We start from the raw sequence: 16,181 nt of genomic DNA on the forward strand, positions 1-16,181 counted from the left end.
CTACCCGACCCTGTCTGTTCTCACTTAACCCCACCGTGTTCTATGCAGGAGTGCAGAGAAAGAGTCTCTGAGAACAAAATGAAGGATTGGCCAATTTCTAAGGCCAGGCTTTGACTTCCTACCCAAGCCTTTATCTGACTCCATAACCCTTACCGGCGTGTAATCTGCAGGCAAGTTATTTCTTCTCTCTAGGTCTCAGTTTCCTCATCTACACAATGGAAGCTGACTCAAGAGTATCGTGGGCATAATGTGAAGGATTCATGCAAGGAAATGAGTCTGTGTCCATTTCATTTCCCTTCTCCTTCTAGTTTATATATATATATTTTTTTAATTTTTATTGTATTATTTTTATGTGTACCATCAAATCAGATCTGACTGGTACAGGAAGAGATTAGATATGTATATTTTTAATTATATATGTTTTGTTTTAAATTTTTATTATAGTGGAATATACATCCAGAATGTTTACACTGTATTTTTTTCTGAAAAGTACACATGTTCAAGACTTCAAATTTGAATAGTGAGCAAAGAGCTTATAATTAGAAGCAACTGCCTCTGTGTCACCTTTCTCCATCCTCTAAATTTTCCCATCATATAGTATTTGCATACATGTTTATTATAGAAAACTTGGAAATACTGACAAGCAATGAAAAACCCAAGTACAACATATATGAACCACTTCTCATTCTAAAATGTCTTCTTCCACATGATGTGCCATGCATATATTTTCCCTAAAAGGTCATCAATGTGTTGGGGGTTTTTTAATGTGCATTGCAGCTCTGATAATAACTACTATCAGTTAAATTAAAGGAATTATTTGTTGAGTAAAAAGTTGCTGTGAATTTTTTTCTTCTTGCTGCTTCCAGAGATTAGCAGACTCAGCATCAAAAAGAGACTTGTTAGAAATGCATCCTTGTCCCCTAGAATCTGCATCTTAACTAGACTGTGGGGATTCATGTGCACGTTACAGCTGAGAAGCTTTGTGGCAATCAGTGCCCCTCAGAGTTAAAATCCATGAGCTATTACAGTTTCGACAAGAAGCCTGAACCAGAATGTAAACAATGAGCTGCTTCCTTCATAGAGAGAAACCTGTTACAAATAGTGTCAACTGAATTAAACAACGTGATGGATGACCACAGTGATTTACATGCTGGCCGGAGGCTCCTTATCTTGTCAGGGACCATGGATATGCAGTGTGTGGGCTTGGCACCAGGTCAACCACACTTGAAGGGGGGCTGTTTAAATTGCACAGTTGGAAAGTAGCAGAGTTGAGACTAGTATGAGGTTACCTTGGCTTTATATCCAGGCCTTTCCCCCTCTGCAGAGGTACCCCTTTTACCAGCCTCTGATGGGTACAATTTACATCTAATTCTTCCCTGAGAATCAGATGCATACGCAATTCAGGAGAGCCCTGGTCCAGAAGAAGAAATTGGGATATGTCTCTAAGGTTAGAGTGAGGCCACATTTCCTTTGTCTTTGCCACATCAGGGCTCTGTCTATACTAAAAGCATTTTTCGTCAGGGCACTGTTCTCTCCCAAACCCTCCTGTCAGGACCAAGCAGTGTAGAGGACTTACAGGGCATCTGGAATGAAAAAAGCAAAGCAAAAAAGCTCTGATGGACTTGGAAGGAAACCAAGGAAAACCTCTTCTTTGCTTAGATTAAGTTCCCAAGGAAAAAAGAGCTCTCAGTCCCAGGATCCATATATAACCTAGAATTTACAAACTCCAGGCCAGAACTTCTGCCTGCAGTGACAGGTGTAGGTGAATAACCCTTCCAAGCTGGGGAAGCTGGGCCACTGAAAAGGTGCAGGGTTTGCACAGCCTAAGCCCATCTCCCCTAAATTGTTTTTCCAGTCCAATTTAGTGTCACCTTTCACAAGGATCCCAGAAAATCCTATTAATTTGGATCACAGGGTTCATTTTCACTTTAGCATTGAGAAGACTCTGTGCCTTCCACACTAAGCTCAACTTAGTTCAAAAAGTTAGGAATCTGTTTGAATCCCCATTCTATTGCTTCGTGACCTTAAGGAAGTTGCTTAACCTCTCTGAATGTTAGTTCCTTCATCCATAATATCTCATTTATTGGCACTGAGTCAGTTCAGTTCATACTGATTATTCATCGGGTTTCTGAGGCTGTAAATATTTCGCCTTTCAAGGAGATTGCCTATCTTTCTCCTTCGAAGCATCTGGTGGACACAAACTAACAAACTTTCGGTTAGCAGCCTGGTGTATTCCTTACTACATCACTTCCTTCCATAAAGTTAAGTCCCAAGAACACTGAAAGAGATTGGTTTTAAGGAACCAGATCATGAGATTGTGGGCTCTAGAATATCCAAAAACCATAGGCAGGAAACTGTGACCTCCAACAGAATTTGTTAGTCTTGAAATAGAATTCTTTCTCCTCTCCAAGACTTTAGTTTTGTTCTTAAGACCTTCAACTGATTGAATGAGGCCTACTCACATTACAGCATAATCTGCTTTACGTAAGAGCAACTGACTTAAATGTTAATCATGTGTAAATACCATCATTGCAATACCTGGACTAGTGACTAGCTACTAGCCAAGTTGACCCAGGATGTTAACTCTTGTGCTATTTGTGACTTCTGGTTGTGATTAATGAGGGTGGGAGAGGGGCGGAAGAGAGGCTGACTCCTGCTAGTAATGGAGTTGGGCCCTTCCAGGCAACTTGTGAGGGGCTCCTGTACATACTGCCTAATGCCAGTCTTTTTGTCCACAGGAATGTGTCTGCAGGCGTTCATAGAGGCTTTCTTTTACCTGGCTCAAAGGAAGTTCAAGATGCTGCCACTCCATGAGCAGGTGGCCTCGCTGATCGACCTGTGTGAATACCACCTCTCCCTGCTGGATGAGAAACGCCTGATGTACGGCCGGAGTGGCACCTCGGGGTGCCGTCCTCCCTGCAGCAGCACCCCCCAGGAAGCTGCCCCTTCAGCTCAGCTGTCTGAGGGCACCTCCCCACCTCAACCCAGCAGTGCCAATAAGCTCTCCCAGCCCAAACACGTCTCCTGAGGGGCCTCGCCATCCTGGAAGGAGAAAGCCCCCCCCCCCCGCAGGGTTTCCAGGAACCTCTGAGCTTCCTGCCTGTGGAGAAGAGACTGGCCTTGAGGATTCCTGCCCTAGAGTCCTGTTGATCTTCTCCAGGTCCTGATTTCAAAGACCGTTTGATTCTCACTGCCTTCCTCCTCTAGGCACCTCTGGACGAGCCACCCCACCTGTGATTCCCCAGTGGACACTGGTGTCCAGAATGTGACAGATGGGCTCCCAGGAAGCATCTGTGGGGTTCTGTTCTGTTCAGGACACCCGCAATCCAGAGCCTGCAAGTTGTGGAGAGGGAAGAGCTCCTGGGAGGGCAATCCTGGGTGTGTCTGGCCTCCGAGAGTCTGCAGTGGGAGCCTGGGAATGTCGTGTTCACTTCCTTCCACTCTTCCTGTGAAAATGAGGTGGAAATGTCGAGTAGGCGTGTGCTGATCTCCCAACCTAATCCTGTGCTACTCGGGCGGAGGTGGCCGATTAGCCTCATTTACTTCATTAGTTTGCCTCATTGCGGCAATATTATTTGTTATTAATTAAGAAAGAATTTATTAAGGAGTACCTAAGACAAGTTCCTTGTGTCTCTGGAACTGGCAGGATCCTCAGAGGTTTTTGGATTTTGTTGAACTTTGACCCCAAAGTAGGGATCTTCTCTCCAGCCTGCCTGTCCTGGGGTCACATGCCCTCTGAATGGACATGTGATAGATGAGGTGCTCAGTCCATCGCAAGCAGGTTCACACAGCACTACCAGGGGACTTGGGCCTGCTCGGGACTGAGCTGGATGTGCCAGACTGCTGAGAAGAGGGAAAGGGAGTAAATTCAGGTCAAAATCCCAGGGGTTAGACTTGATGAGAGGAGAAAGGGAGCCATGGTCTTTCGTCCAAGAGACCTTTTCCTTGTCTCTGTCTTTGTCCCCAGGAAAACTTTTTAGGCTTCTCAGAAGGGAAACCCTGGAGGCAGCTGAAGGTGACACTTTGCAGGCAAGCCAGGGTCCAGGGTCCATGGATGACAAGGCAAGTAGGAGATGGTTCCGGTCAAGCCAAACCCTGCAGATTCTGTTTCAGTTTTGAGGTTAACATAGTCATTTCTCAGAAGGTGCTCTTGAAAGGACTCTGAAGTCCTGGACAGAGCTGAGCATTACATTCAGAGAGAAGATGAGGAAGAGTATTTGAGGACACTGGGAACTCCCAGGACTCAGAAAATGCTCGCAAATGTGGGGCAAGGGAGTGGGCTATGGCAGGATGGAAATTTGTCCAAGACAAGTGACAGTTCTATTTCTTCTTCCTAGCATGCTTTACCATCTCCAAGTGCAAACCACTGGTGGGCCCGACCATCCTGTCCGCCACAGCCAGGTGGGGACCTCCAGTGCCCCCTCTGCCACACAGTGTGCTGGCGTGGTCCACTCTGTGGTGACGCTGACCCTGCCCCTTTAGTCCTCTCTGCCACAGCAAATGGATTTCACAGACAAGGACCAAGCCAACGGGTCCTGGCTCATCGGTCCCCAGCTACGTGTTTCAAACAAAACTCTAACTTTACACCATTTCTTGAAGTATGTTTTCAGAAGGCTGTCAAACACCAAAATGAAACACAACACTCCAATCTAAAACCCACCAAACACACTTGGGATTTTGTTTTGTTTTATTTTTTAAATGCTGTCAATACATAGAATCCCATCTGTGTAGCTGGGGCAATATGCAGCTTCAGCTCTCAGGTAGGGAACATCCTCTCTCACCCCGGGGAAGTCACTGTGAACGAGGGCGTCCCTTCTCCTAGGAGGACCTCTTCCTCTGTAGACTAGGACCGAGTGAGCCCCACCCCCAGCAGCCCTGAAGCTACATACTCAGCACTGAGTGTTAGGACAACGAGGCTGCCATTTTTCCAGAGGCCATGATGTGACAAATTGGGCTCTCTCTTTTTTTTTTTTTCTCATAAGACCATTAAACAGGAAGAATTTAGAGGCTGCTCCACTACCAGCCGAGTGAAAGGAGGCTTCTCCCTCTGCTAACAGGCAGTCTTTAGTGTTTACCTTCTTTGGTGACTGCCACCTCATTTGACAGGATATAACTGAAGTGATAGCAGAAGTAGAAATATCTTTCCTTCTAGAACACAGCAAAGGAGCCCAGAGCCCGGCTCCCTGTTGTGCCAGTATCCTTTTGCTCTGCCTGTGGGATAAAACCATTCCTTAGGAAGACCAAGGGCACACCCAGCCTCCTCTCCCACTCTCTCCTGCTCTTGCTCCCTTTCCCACTGAAGCACATCCCATCTCACTAGATCTAGAGCAGGCTACAACTTCACACCTCTGTGCCTTTGCACATTCTTTCTTTTTTTCCAATTTTCACACGCTTTTTATCTATCTTATGCAATGTTCTTTGCCTTCTTCTTTGTCTGTTTAATCTCAGCAACCATGGGCTGTTGTCCCCTGTTCTGAGGACACCAGCTCCCCAGGGCCAGGTCTGCCTCTCTTTCCTCCTGTCAGCAGCCCACTATGGCTGGCACTGCAATAGCCCAAACCACACAGTTCTCTGATCTGTCCACACAGTGTGTACCTATCCCCTTGGGCTGGATGCCAGGAGGGCTGAACCCACCAGGGTTGGATGAATGGACAAGAAGAACAGTCTCTGGCTTTTCTGTATGGAGCATGTATATCAAAAGTTGGTGGGACCAGGCAAGGGAGGGCAATGTCTTCCAGAGGACAGAGAACATCAGCAGAACTGGCCCACTGGCCCCAACCCACCCTTTCCTGCCATGCTCATCTTGCCTCTAGTGTGCACTTGAACAACTTCCTTCCACATGGACCTTGTCTATGTCTTTCCTTCTGTCTGATATGCTCAGCATTCCCTCTGTTGTGAGGGAAGGTTTTTTGTCCCCAGGGGGCTCGCCAGAATGGAGCCTGCAACCAGTCCTTATAAAGACGTTCTGGGTTCAGTGCAGTCGTATCAAGGGCTGTGCTCAGAGGCTCCTCCCCAAATGCAGAGGAGGGACTCAAGGAGGCGTAAGCCACAGTCTTCCTGGATACCTCTTCTTTCTCCTCGAGGCCTCTGCCCAGTCTCCTTGGTTCAAATGCATCACCTCTCGCTTGGACTTCATCATTCTCCCTGCCACTCAACTGCCCCCAAGCCACCTTCCATCCCTGTCCACTTAGAAGAAGCTGAAGACCCACAGAGCTAACCACACCATCTCCTGCTTAATCCAAAGCTTGTCCCTTCTCAGAGCCCCTTATAATTGAGCCTCTTTTCTCTCTACCCTAAAAACAACATCCAGATCTATATACCTCCAAATAGTCTCTGTTCTCCCTGCACCTTCCCCAGGACCTCTGATCCTGTAGTTCTTTGTATCTGTCATTATTGTACTTTTAAGCCTCGTCCCACTCTGCACTGACTTGAATGACATTTGTCCAGTGACAACTTTATCTTTCAAAGTCTAGCTCCAATGCCCTTTCTATAGCCACCCAAACAGAATGAGTCACTCTAAGAGCCTAAAAAGTTCCTTGATCAGCACACTGACAGCCAATAGTATCACAGCATTTTCTCCCACCAGACTGTTAGCTTTCCTCGAGACAGTTGTGTCAACTGCTCCAGAGCTGGGCCCGCATGTGCCTGTTAAGAGAATACAGATGTCGTGTAGGATAGGAGGCAGTGTTACAGGTCTGCTTCTCTGCTTAGTCTGCGGATGCCCTTACAGGTCACAGGTTTCTAAACATAGCCCAATTCACTCAGTAACTCTATGTCCCGAGCTGGCTCATTCTTTCCCCAGGGCACCTCAGCCATCCCATGACACTAAGTAGACAATGGCTTCCTCTGACCCAAAAGTGGCTCATTGCTCCATGTTTCTCAGTGTCAGAGTTTAGGTACTTGTGCCCTCCTAGAAAACCCTTTCCCATTCAGCCATGGAAACCAGGACTGCACCTCAATTTGTCCTGCCCAGCCTGTCTCCTCAATGCTATATTGCCTGCATTTTGGCAGGTGATTTAATTTAAAGGGAGTAACTACATTGGGAAAGTCTGCTGTCAGAGACCTCTCCAAAGTACTGAAGAGCAACAGTGTCAGTCTGGAGACTAAAGTGTGCCTGATACAGGCCATAGTCTTTGCAATGACTTGATATGCATCAGAAAGCTGGACAATGACTAGGGATGATAGAAGGAGAATTGATGCCTTTGAGCTGTGGTGCTGGAGAAGAATATTGAATATACCATGTACTGCTAAGAGAACAAACAGGTTCTTCCTAGAGAAGGTGAAGCCAGGATGCTCCTTGGATGCAAGGATTCTGAAGCTCTGCCTGACATACTGTGGACATGTTGCAAGGCAGGACCAGTTCTTGGAGAGGGTGGAGGGACAGCACAAGAGAGGAAGACTGTTGATGAGATGGATTGATTCAGTGACTGCGGTAACGGGGGTAGGTGTGTCAGAGACAGTAAGATCGGCACAAGATAGAGCAGGTTTTAGGGCTATTTACATAGGGTCACTATGAGTCACAGGTGACTGAACTACACATAACAACAACAACAATCCTGTACACGTGGGTATAGGGTGGGAGTGGTGGGGTTAGGAATAGACCAGGTTGAGAAGGTGCCCAGACTTTGGCAGTGGTGTTCCATGCCTTTCTAGAATTAACTCTCTTTCTCACATGAATCTGCAACATCTATTCAATGCTTCACAGTTTATAAAATACATTCACATGCTTCCTCCCGTCCTCCCAGCAACCTGGTGCAGGGTGAGGATTTTCACATCACCCTTCTTTCACAGATGGAGGAGCTGATGCTCATGAGGTGAAATGACTTGTCCAAGGTCTTACAATAGAAGAAAGACCACACTAGAACTCGCATCCAGGCCCCTAGCTCCACATCTCATGTTCCTTCCTTGGTCCTATAACGACTTTCTATGGCGCCTCAATGCGTTCAGCAACCCAGTTGGGAGAAAGTTTTGTCCCTCCTTTACAGACATGGACATTCACATCTCAAAAAGGCACTGGTTGGTTGGTATCTGTGGATCTGGGACTTAAGGCTTTCTGGCAGGTTCTTATTCTGCTGGGTACCCTAGAAGGACTCAGGGGACTCCATACAGGTCCAGCCCCTTGTCACATAAATGGGATGACAAGTCCTCTTTCACTTGATTATTGGGGACATATGATGAAATTATGTAAAGCATGACATATGTGAACGTGTTATATAAACCAAGTGCTGTGCTGATGTGTTACTTTAGCCTGATTTTCTGCTTTCCTGCAAAGTGTAAAGGGATGAAGGTAAAAGCTCCTTGAGCGTGGTTGTCAGTCAAGACAAATGAAGTCAAAAGGGTAGGCTTCTCTCCCTCCCACCTTCCTGCATTTTCACACATTTGAGGACATTCACAGACTGAAAAATGGCTCCTGATGCTCCCCCCCGACACCAGGATTTTCGCCTTGTGATTGGCAGAGTATTACTCTAAAATAGCTTAATTTCCCCCCCATTTCTTGATTAATGTCCTGTATTCCCCAGCCGTATAATTGAGAATTGAGCTTGAAATGTTGAGCATTTGAGCACCTTCCCTTGGAGCTCAAAAATGATGAAACCTCCCGTCAGGGTGCTCATGTTCCCAGTGGCTGAGAAAGCTGTCCTCCCCTCTCAGCGAGCTAAATTAACCACAGTGTGTGTTAGCCCCAAATCCACCTCACCTTGATTGATATTTTTGCCAATCTCCCATTTGGTTTGATGAATGAGAGAGAAATTTCCCCCAGATGGAATTTGAATTTCTTCCTCATGAAATAAGTCTCTCTCTCTCTACACCCCACCCCCCACCCCCTTCCTGTTCCTGGAGACAAAGGAGCTTTGCAGAACAGTCAACATATTCAATTACCTCCGTCTCTAGTAGCCAAAAGTCCTGATTTGATATAACTGGGGAAACCATGAATCATAATGCACTCGCGCGCGCTCTCTCTCATTTTCTCTCTCTCAACACACACGCGCGCACACACACACACAGAGCACCATTGAGATTTAGCATAAAATAGCAAAAACAGCTGCTTTCCTCATTTCTGGCAATTTGCTTCTGAGTCTGTCTTAGAGGGCAAGGTAAAATGTGTTCTTTGCAGCCCTGGAGTAACGTAACATGCACACCAAGTGGCTCGTTTCCGCCAACGGGAAGTCAGCGTTTGCTAAGATCTCAGCCAGGACCACAGTCTTCAGGCCAGAGACATTGTCAGCTCCTTCCGGGGCTCCGCAGCCTCTGATCAGGCCGTGGAGACAGCAGGAGCTCAGGGATGTTTTCCCTTCAGAACCTCTTACATCAGCTTGGGAAAACAGAGGCAGAATCTCCCAGATGAGGCTGTGAGTTATGGAAAGAGTGAGGGCGTTGGAGTTAGACCTGGCTTGTGCTCTGTGGCTCACTATGCGCCCCAGGTTGTGTGTCTCAGATCTCTCTGTTCTTTGCCTGTAAGATGGGAATCACGTCATAATATGTGTAAATCAAATGTGTTTGGACATGGCACCTGGAAATGTCTTAATAAAGGTCTGTTGGGGAAAAAAGAATAGTCTCTCTGCTGAAATGAGATAAAACCAGGGGCCAGTTCTGCCAGCTCCAGGCCCTGGCACAGGAGACTTCTTAAGGGCTGATGGGAGAGACCACAACCTTCTGTGTGGGGTGCTGCTGCTGCTGCCAGGCTACTCTTCCAGCCTCTTAAAAGCCTTTAAAAATTCTTTATTAAATTTTCATGGCATATAAAGTCAAGGTTCTGTTACTTGGCCTCATTTGTCTTGGTAACTTCATAAAATGCAATAATAAAGTTAAGTCATTGTATATGCCTAAACACCAGTTTATCATACAAATGGTTGTGAAGTATTGGTGATTTGCATGATATTTTTGGACAGTAAATACACCAGGGTGGACAGTAGTTATTCATCTGGGGTCAATGGGTTAGGAAAAGGCACTTTTCTGGGGGGTGGGGGGTGGGTCTTACAATGGTTAATGTTTGCATGGGAAGATTATCACCTGCAGGAAGTTGAGAGAGCTGGAGATAGGAATTAGAAAAATCCTCCAGCACCTGGTCTACTGAAGCCTGTCTCATAGGGAGGGAGTGGCCATCCTCAGAGTCGAGCCCCTGTCAGAGATGCTGTGCCAGGAACTCCCAGAAAGAAGGAAGGGTGTGTGGGACCAGGGAAGCTTGAGGCAGGGCCAGGGCCCCTCCTTGGAGAACTGAACTGGTCAAGCTGAATACCAGAGGTAATTTCTGGGCTGCTGGTTCACCTGGTGGCACTGTCTCTGAGATCACTGACCCTCTGTTCCACTTTAGCACCCTCCTCGCACCACCTCTCACCTTTTGGAAGCAGCATATGCCTTCTCTGAATACGTCTACCCAGACTGTGGGCCACCTGGTGGGAAGTGACAAACAGATGGCCTTGAGTTACAAATAAAGTGAGATGCTTCTGGAAAATGGCCAACACCCAGTGGCAACAGAGATGCATTCATTTGTGCAAGCCCCTTGACAGTGTAGGAACCACTCCTTTAAACGCAACTCTTTGAGACCCAAGCTTTGTTATTTTTTAAAGTATTCAGATCCCATGCATTCCACATGATCCTCCCATGTGCCAACTTCTTGGTTCTAGATCCCCTTGACCACAGGGCTACAGGCCATAACTGCAGTGCAATCAACTCTTCACCCAGCTCAGTTCTTCTGGCCTGACCTTACACAGCCAAGGGATTTGGCTGCAGCAGCCTACAACATGAAAACTCTCTGACCCTCTGCATCTGGGCCAGGCATGCTGTCTTTGGGGAGCTTAGTAAGGACTGTTGAGGAGCTTCCACAAAGCTATCCCTCCTTTTCACACCGCTTCTCTCCCAGGAGCCTTGGCATTTGGTGGTGGCCCCTTAGGGCTTCACAGAGCTTTGTTCTTAATGAGCTTTGCTATTAAGATTTTACCCATGACTGCTGTATTCTAATATTTCAACTTTACAAATGAGGCAAGGGAAGCCCAGAGAAGGGGAGAGTCTTGCCCCAAATCACCAGTCAATTAGAGACAGGAGCACCTCCTCCTTGGTAAGAGAACCAGGAGTGCCCTATTTGATCAGAGGGGTGGAGGAGAAGCCAGCGCCAGACCTTGACCCATTGCCTTGTCCAGTTCCATCAAGAAAGGAAGTCCAGAGAGGCTCTGTTCCAAGGGTTTTAAAACTAGATACACACACACACACACACACACACACACACACACCCACACCCCACCACCACCACCACCACCCACCCCCCCACCCCCACCCCCCGCCGCCCTGGAGCAGCTCAGTTGTTATTGACTTTTTATATTGGATTCCATGTAAGGCGAAAGCTTTAAATGCCATCCCCCTTTGCTTCATATTTTTTTTTCAACCTGTGAAAAAGCAAGAGCTCAGGGGAAGTAACTCATTCAAGGCCATGGCTGAGGAAGCATCAGCACTTACCTTCAGCACCTGGAGGATGTATGCATTGTGCTGTGGAGATGTGTACACTGTGCTGTGGATAGGGCTCAGTCACACTCAGGGTTCAGGGTGAGGGATCTGGGTTCCCCACAGTGAGTCAGCTTCCTTGCTTCAGCCAGATAGTTTTTGGAGTCCTCAGATGCTAGTTTGTGGCTATTTCTTACTTGACTCAAATTATCACACACTTGGGACGCACAATGTCATCAGCTAAAACACTGTTTACTTCAGTAGTTACTCACTTGTCCCTTAAGTAAATCTAGTTTGAGCAATTTTCTGGAACTAGCCACTGTTAATACCAATGGGTCACTGGGTCTATTGTTAGCTCTGCTGGGGTAAAACAGACCCCAGATTTTGAGATGTCAGAAGTCTGTGGACATGACCCAACTGAAAAAGCTGCAAACAGCCATTATTTGAAGCCTCATGCTTTAGATCAGAAGTCAAGTAAATATTCCCTTCTGTTCTACATTGTATCCATATTTTAGGGTAAGATAAGACTATGCTGATAGAACAACTAACACCCCCACACTCTCTGTGAGTAACCCCCCCTCCCCAGTGTAAACTGATTGGCCACCTGGATTTAGTTTACAATCAGCTGTCAGCTGGGAGCCTCTTGTTTAAGTCAATCAGGACCTGATGGATGGGCCTTTGTATTTAAAAAGTAGGTTGGGCCCTAAGTCTCCAGTTTGGAGGCTCGTGTGTGGAACAGTTAGACTCTGGATGGTAGGTTCTCTTGATTAAGTTGAAAGATGGGTGTAAATTGTTTGGTCAGGGTTTTTGTTTTGTTTTATTACCAATTGAGTGTAAGCTGATTGGTCACCTGGATTTAGTTAACAATCAGCAGTGGGCTGGAAGCCTCTTATTTAAGTCAATCAGGACCTGGTGGGTGAGGCCTTTGTATTTAAAATTTGGTTAGAGCTGAGGGCTGCCTGGTGTTAACTATGTTTGGGGAGAACATTGTTCTAAGTGGTACAGCATTTGTCTGTCAGTTTACTGTATTGAGATGACTTGGGATTGCCGTGATACTGAACATTGTGTCACTGGTGTGTCAAATGGCATAATGGTTATCCATGGTGGACAGGCTTTGGTAGAGCCCAGATTAAGACAGACTTGCAAGCAGTATTGGCATCCACTTCTTAAATAACAAGCTTTTGGAAACCCTATGAACATTAGAGAAATGACTATAGTTATAGAATAGGGTTCAGATCTTTTGTTCACATGGTTGCTATGAGTCATACTCGACTTGACAGCACTTAACAACAATAACAACCCCCATCAAGTCTCAGTGACTGAACACAACAGAAGTATATTTTTTCATTCATGCAAAGTCTGGCATTAGACAACTCTCAAGGGCAACACTTCTTTATACAGAGTCCAGACTGCTTCCAGCTGTGGCTCTGCCTTCTCAACGACAGCCTTCAGTGGCTTTAGGGATGAAGAGAAGGCAGGAACACTATGGGAGATTAAAGAGGACTGACTTCATTTCTGCACACCTGTCCTTGGCCAAGATCCAGTTGCATGACCTCAGCTAAGCTGTACACGATCCTGAGAAATGTATTAATCCTGTAAACCTGTGTTAAAAATAAAAAAAAGTGCAGTGGCATTTGTTTTGCTTTATCAAGATTGACATTATTTTACTATAAGAAATTTTTTCCCTGCCTCTCAGTCTTCAAGAAATGATCATGTTTATTCAGAATACCTCTCCCACAATCACCTCTTCTTCATTTGAGATACACAGCATGGTGAGAGAGAGAGGGGTGTCACGGGTTTTCAAGGACTAAGGCACCACAGACAGGGTGTACTTGGGAGATCCTGTATCCTGGGCTCTGCACTTTGGGTGCAACTCAGGCCCAGGCTCCTCAAGTGACTTCCTCATTGCTTAAAAAGCTGAGTTCCAAGAATATCTCCAACGAGGGCTCCCTCAAGGGAGGGAGCCAGGCCTAGATCCAAGAGTCACTGAAGATCCCAGAAAAAAGTATTTGCCCATCCCAGGCTGAGGCAGACCACTCAGTCCAGGCCTTAAGAGCCACTTAGTCTGGAGTACAGTGGTCTGGGCCAAGTCCACTCCAGCTGCCTCTGCAGAGAAGGCAAGCTCCCCTTCTCCGGCCTGCAAAGGAGGGCAAGCCTGTGCAAAACATACTTGCAGTAGAGAGATACAGAGCTTGGAAGTTTCTCCTCTTGCTGGTGAATGTTGTGTCATATTAAAACAAGACAGTAGAGGTAGAGGATTTTGAACCACCTTCTTACTCACATACAATGGCTAGACAATGCCAAGGATAGTACGTGAATAGTTCCTTTCACATGCTTGGGAAATGGATGCTCTTGTTATTACCCCATTTCACAGCTGAGGAAGCTGAGATTCAGAACTGAGATAAAGAAACATATCAAGGTGCACAGGATATAAATGCCAAAAGAGTCAACAAGCACAGTGTCCAAATTCTAAACCTCTGCCCTATGTTGCCCCTGCCCATCCTGCCCTGTGCACAGCAGCATTGGGCCCAGAGTGTGTGTGGAAATGAAAGTGGGAAAGTACTTGGATAGCAAGACATCAGCAAACATCTTTCTGAAAAGTACTTTAGCTTAATAAAAGCCTTTTCAGAAATATCTCACCAGCCTCTGCTTCCTGAAGGTCACCCCAACTCCAAATAAGGCTTAAAAAATAGGGAGGCCTTATAATGGCCACAGCAGACCCAACCTGTGAAACTGTTTCTCATTAAGGCAGCAAAGCGATGGAAGAGAGCATTATGAACTGAATTGTGTGCCCCCAAAATAATCATTTTAAGTTCTCAACTCATACCTGCAGACGAAATCTCTTTTGGGGAATAGTGTTTTCTTTCTATGTTAATGACACCATATTCGTGTAGAGTGTACATTAAGCCAATCATTTTTGAGACCTGAAAGGAGTGAATTAGGCACAGAACCAGGAAGCACAAATGGGGAAAGATTGACCACCATGCAGAAATCTCCAAGGAATCAAGGAAGAGAAGCTGAAAGAGGCATGAGTTTTCCTCCAGAATTGCACCCTGAATTTTCACATCTAGTCTCCTAAACCATTCTTTAAAGCTACCTGCTCATGGTATTTCTGTCACAGTAGCACTAGGTAATTGAGACAATGAGATCTGGTGGCCTAATAGGTAAGGAATTGTGTTGCCAATCCAAAGGCAGATGGTTTTAATCCACCAGCTGCTCTGTGAGGATAAAAAAGGGGGGGGGAGCAATCTACTGTGTAATTTATAGCCTTTGAAAACACAGTGAAGGGTTAGCTGTGAGTTGGCTCCAATTCAACAGCACATAACAATATAACTAAGGCAGTTGGTGGTGGTGGTGTGTGCCATGAAGTAAAAAATCAGCCTACACCTGATCTTCCATCGGGTCTTCAGAAACAGTAAAACACACGGGAGGAGATTACCCATCCTTCTCCCAGGAAGCAGCTGGTGGATTTGAACCAGATGGCTTTGAGATTGCAGTGCAGCTTCTTATCACCAGATCACCAGATTTCCCTAATTAAGACAATGGGGACCCAAAGACTTCTCTTTCCACTCAAAAGGACAGCTGTCATTTTGGACCTGCATGTGCCAGGCAGTAGGGGGAAGGGAGGCTGATGGTAAAACCAGGGGCCATGGCCAAACACTACCACCCTCCCAGGTACTAGAGTGACCCAGCTGTTTTGGTGAAGCAAGTGGCATTGTGTCCCTTTAGAGCAGAGGGAGCTGAGCGAATTTACCCTGCTGCTGGTGCTTTGAACATGCTCACTAGCACTATGCAAGAAAGCCCTGGCAGCACACTCTGTAATCGTTATTGGTGTTATATGCTGTCAAATCTATTTTATCTCAGTGTGGCCCTGTACATCAGAATGGAATTGTGCATATGGTTTCCTAGACTGTAATCTTTTTGGAAAGAGATTGCTATATCTTTTCTCCCATGGAGCAGCTAGATGATTTGAACTGCTAACTTTCAGATTAGCAGCTGAGCACTTAACCACTGTGCTACCAGAGTGCCACCAACCAGGAAAACTCTATGGAGTAGTACTACTTTGTGTTTTGTTTGTGTTATTTTTAATTGAGATTTTAATGAAAGTTTATAGAAAACTTGGATTTCCATTCATTCATTGTTGCACATTTTCCTCCCTGTCCCCTTTCCCCCCCAGTTCACTTTTCCTTTGGAAAAAAAAATTCTTACATTGTTATACAGATAGCCCCCCAGTCCACTTTAATGTACATCTCTTATTCTAGACTCTTGTCATGAAAATAATACCTAATCATATATTCCTTTTATACAGTTCTCTCCCTCATCTGTTTCAACGCTGTGTACATTATTTATCCCCTCTTCTCTTAGTTTACCCTTAACCCCCATGTCAGTCCTGTTTTATAATAGTGTCATTATACAGTATTTGTCCTTTTGTGACTGAGATATTTCACTCACCATAATGTCCTCCATGGTCACCCATTTTGAATAATAATTCATGAGTTCCTTGTTTTTCAGCACTGCATAATATTCTATTGTGTGGAATTACCACAGCTTCTCTATCCACTCGTTTGTTGATGGGCACTTGGTTTGTTTCCAACTCTTTGCTATTATAAACAAAGTAGCGGGGAGCTCTGGTGGCCTAGTGGCAAGAAGCTGTACTGCAATCCCAGAGATATGAAGTTCGAATCCATCAGATGCTCTGCCGGAAAAGGAGGGGCAATCTCCTCCTGTACCTGTCGGATCTGATTTGA

The 16,181-nt window shown here is 45.9% G+C and overlaps 1 protein-coding gene across 1 annotated transcript in view; it reads left to right on the forward strand.

The window, feature by feature from the left end:
- TTLL11 (tubulin tyrosine ligase-like family, member 11) overlaps positions 1-3,028 on the forward strand; it is a 395,726-nt gene extending 392,698 nt beyond the window's left edge. The window contains exon 9 of the mRNA XM_006890745.1: positions 2,739-3,028. Coding sequence (XP_006890807.1) covers positions 2,739-3,028 — 290 coding nt within the window. The remainder of the gene's footprint in view (positions 1-2,738) is intronic.
- Positions 3,029-16,181: the final 13,153 nt, after the last annotated feature.

This window comes from Elephantulus edwardii, unplaced genomic scaffold (assembly GCF_000299155.1).
Source record: "Elephantulus edwardii isolate Elephantulus edwardi_28Jun2011 unplaced genomic scaffold, EleEdw1.0 scaffold00092, whole genome shotgun sequence".
Lineage (NCBI taxonomy): Eukaryota > Metazoa > Chordata > Mammalia > Macroscelidea > Macroscelididae > Elephantulus > Elephantulus edwardii.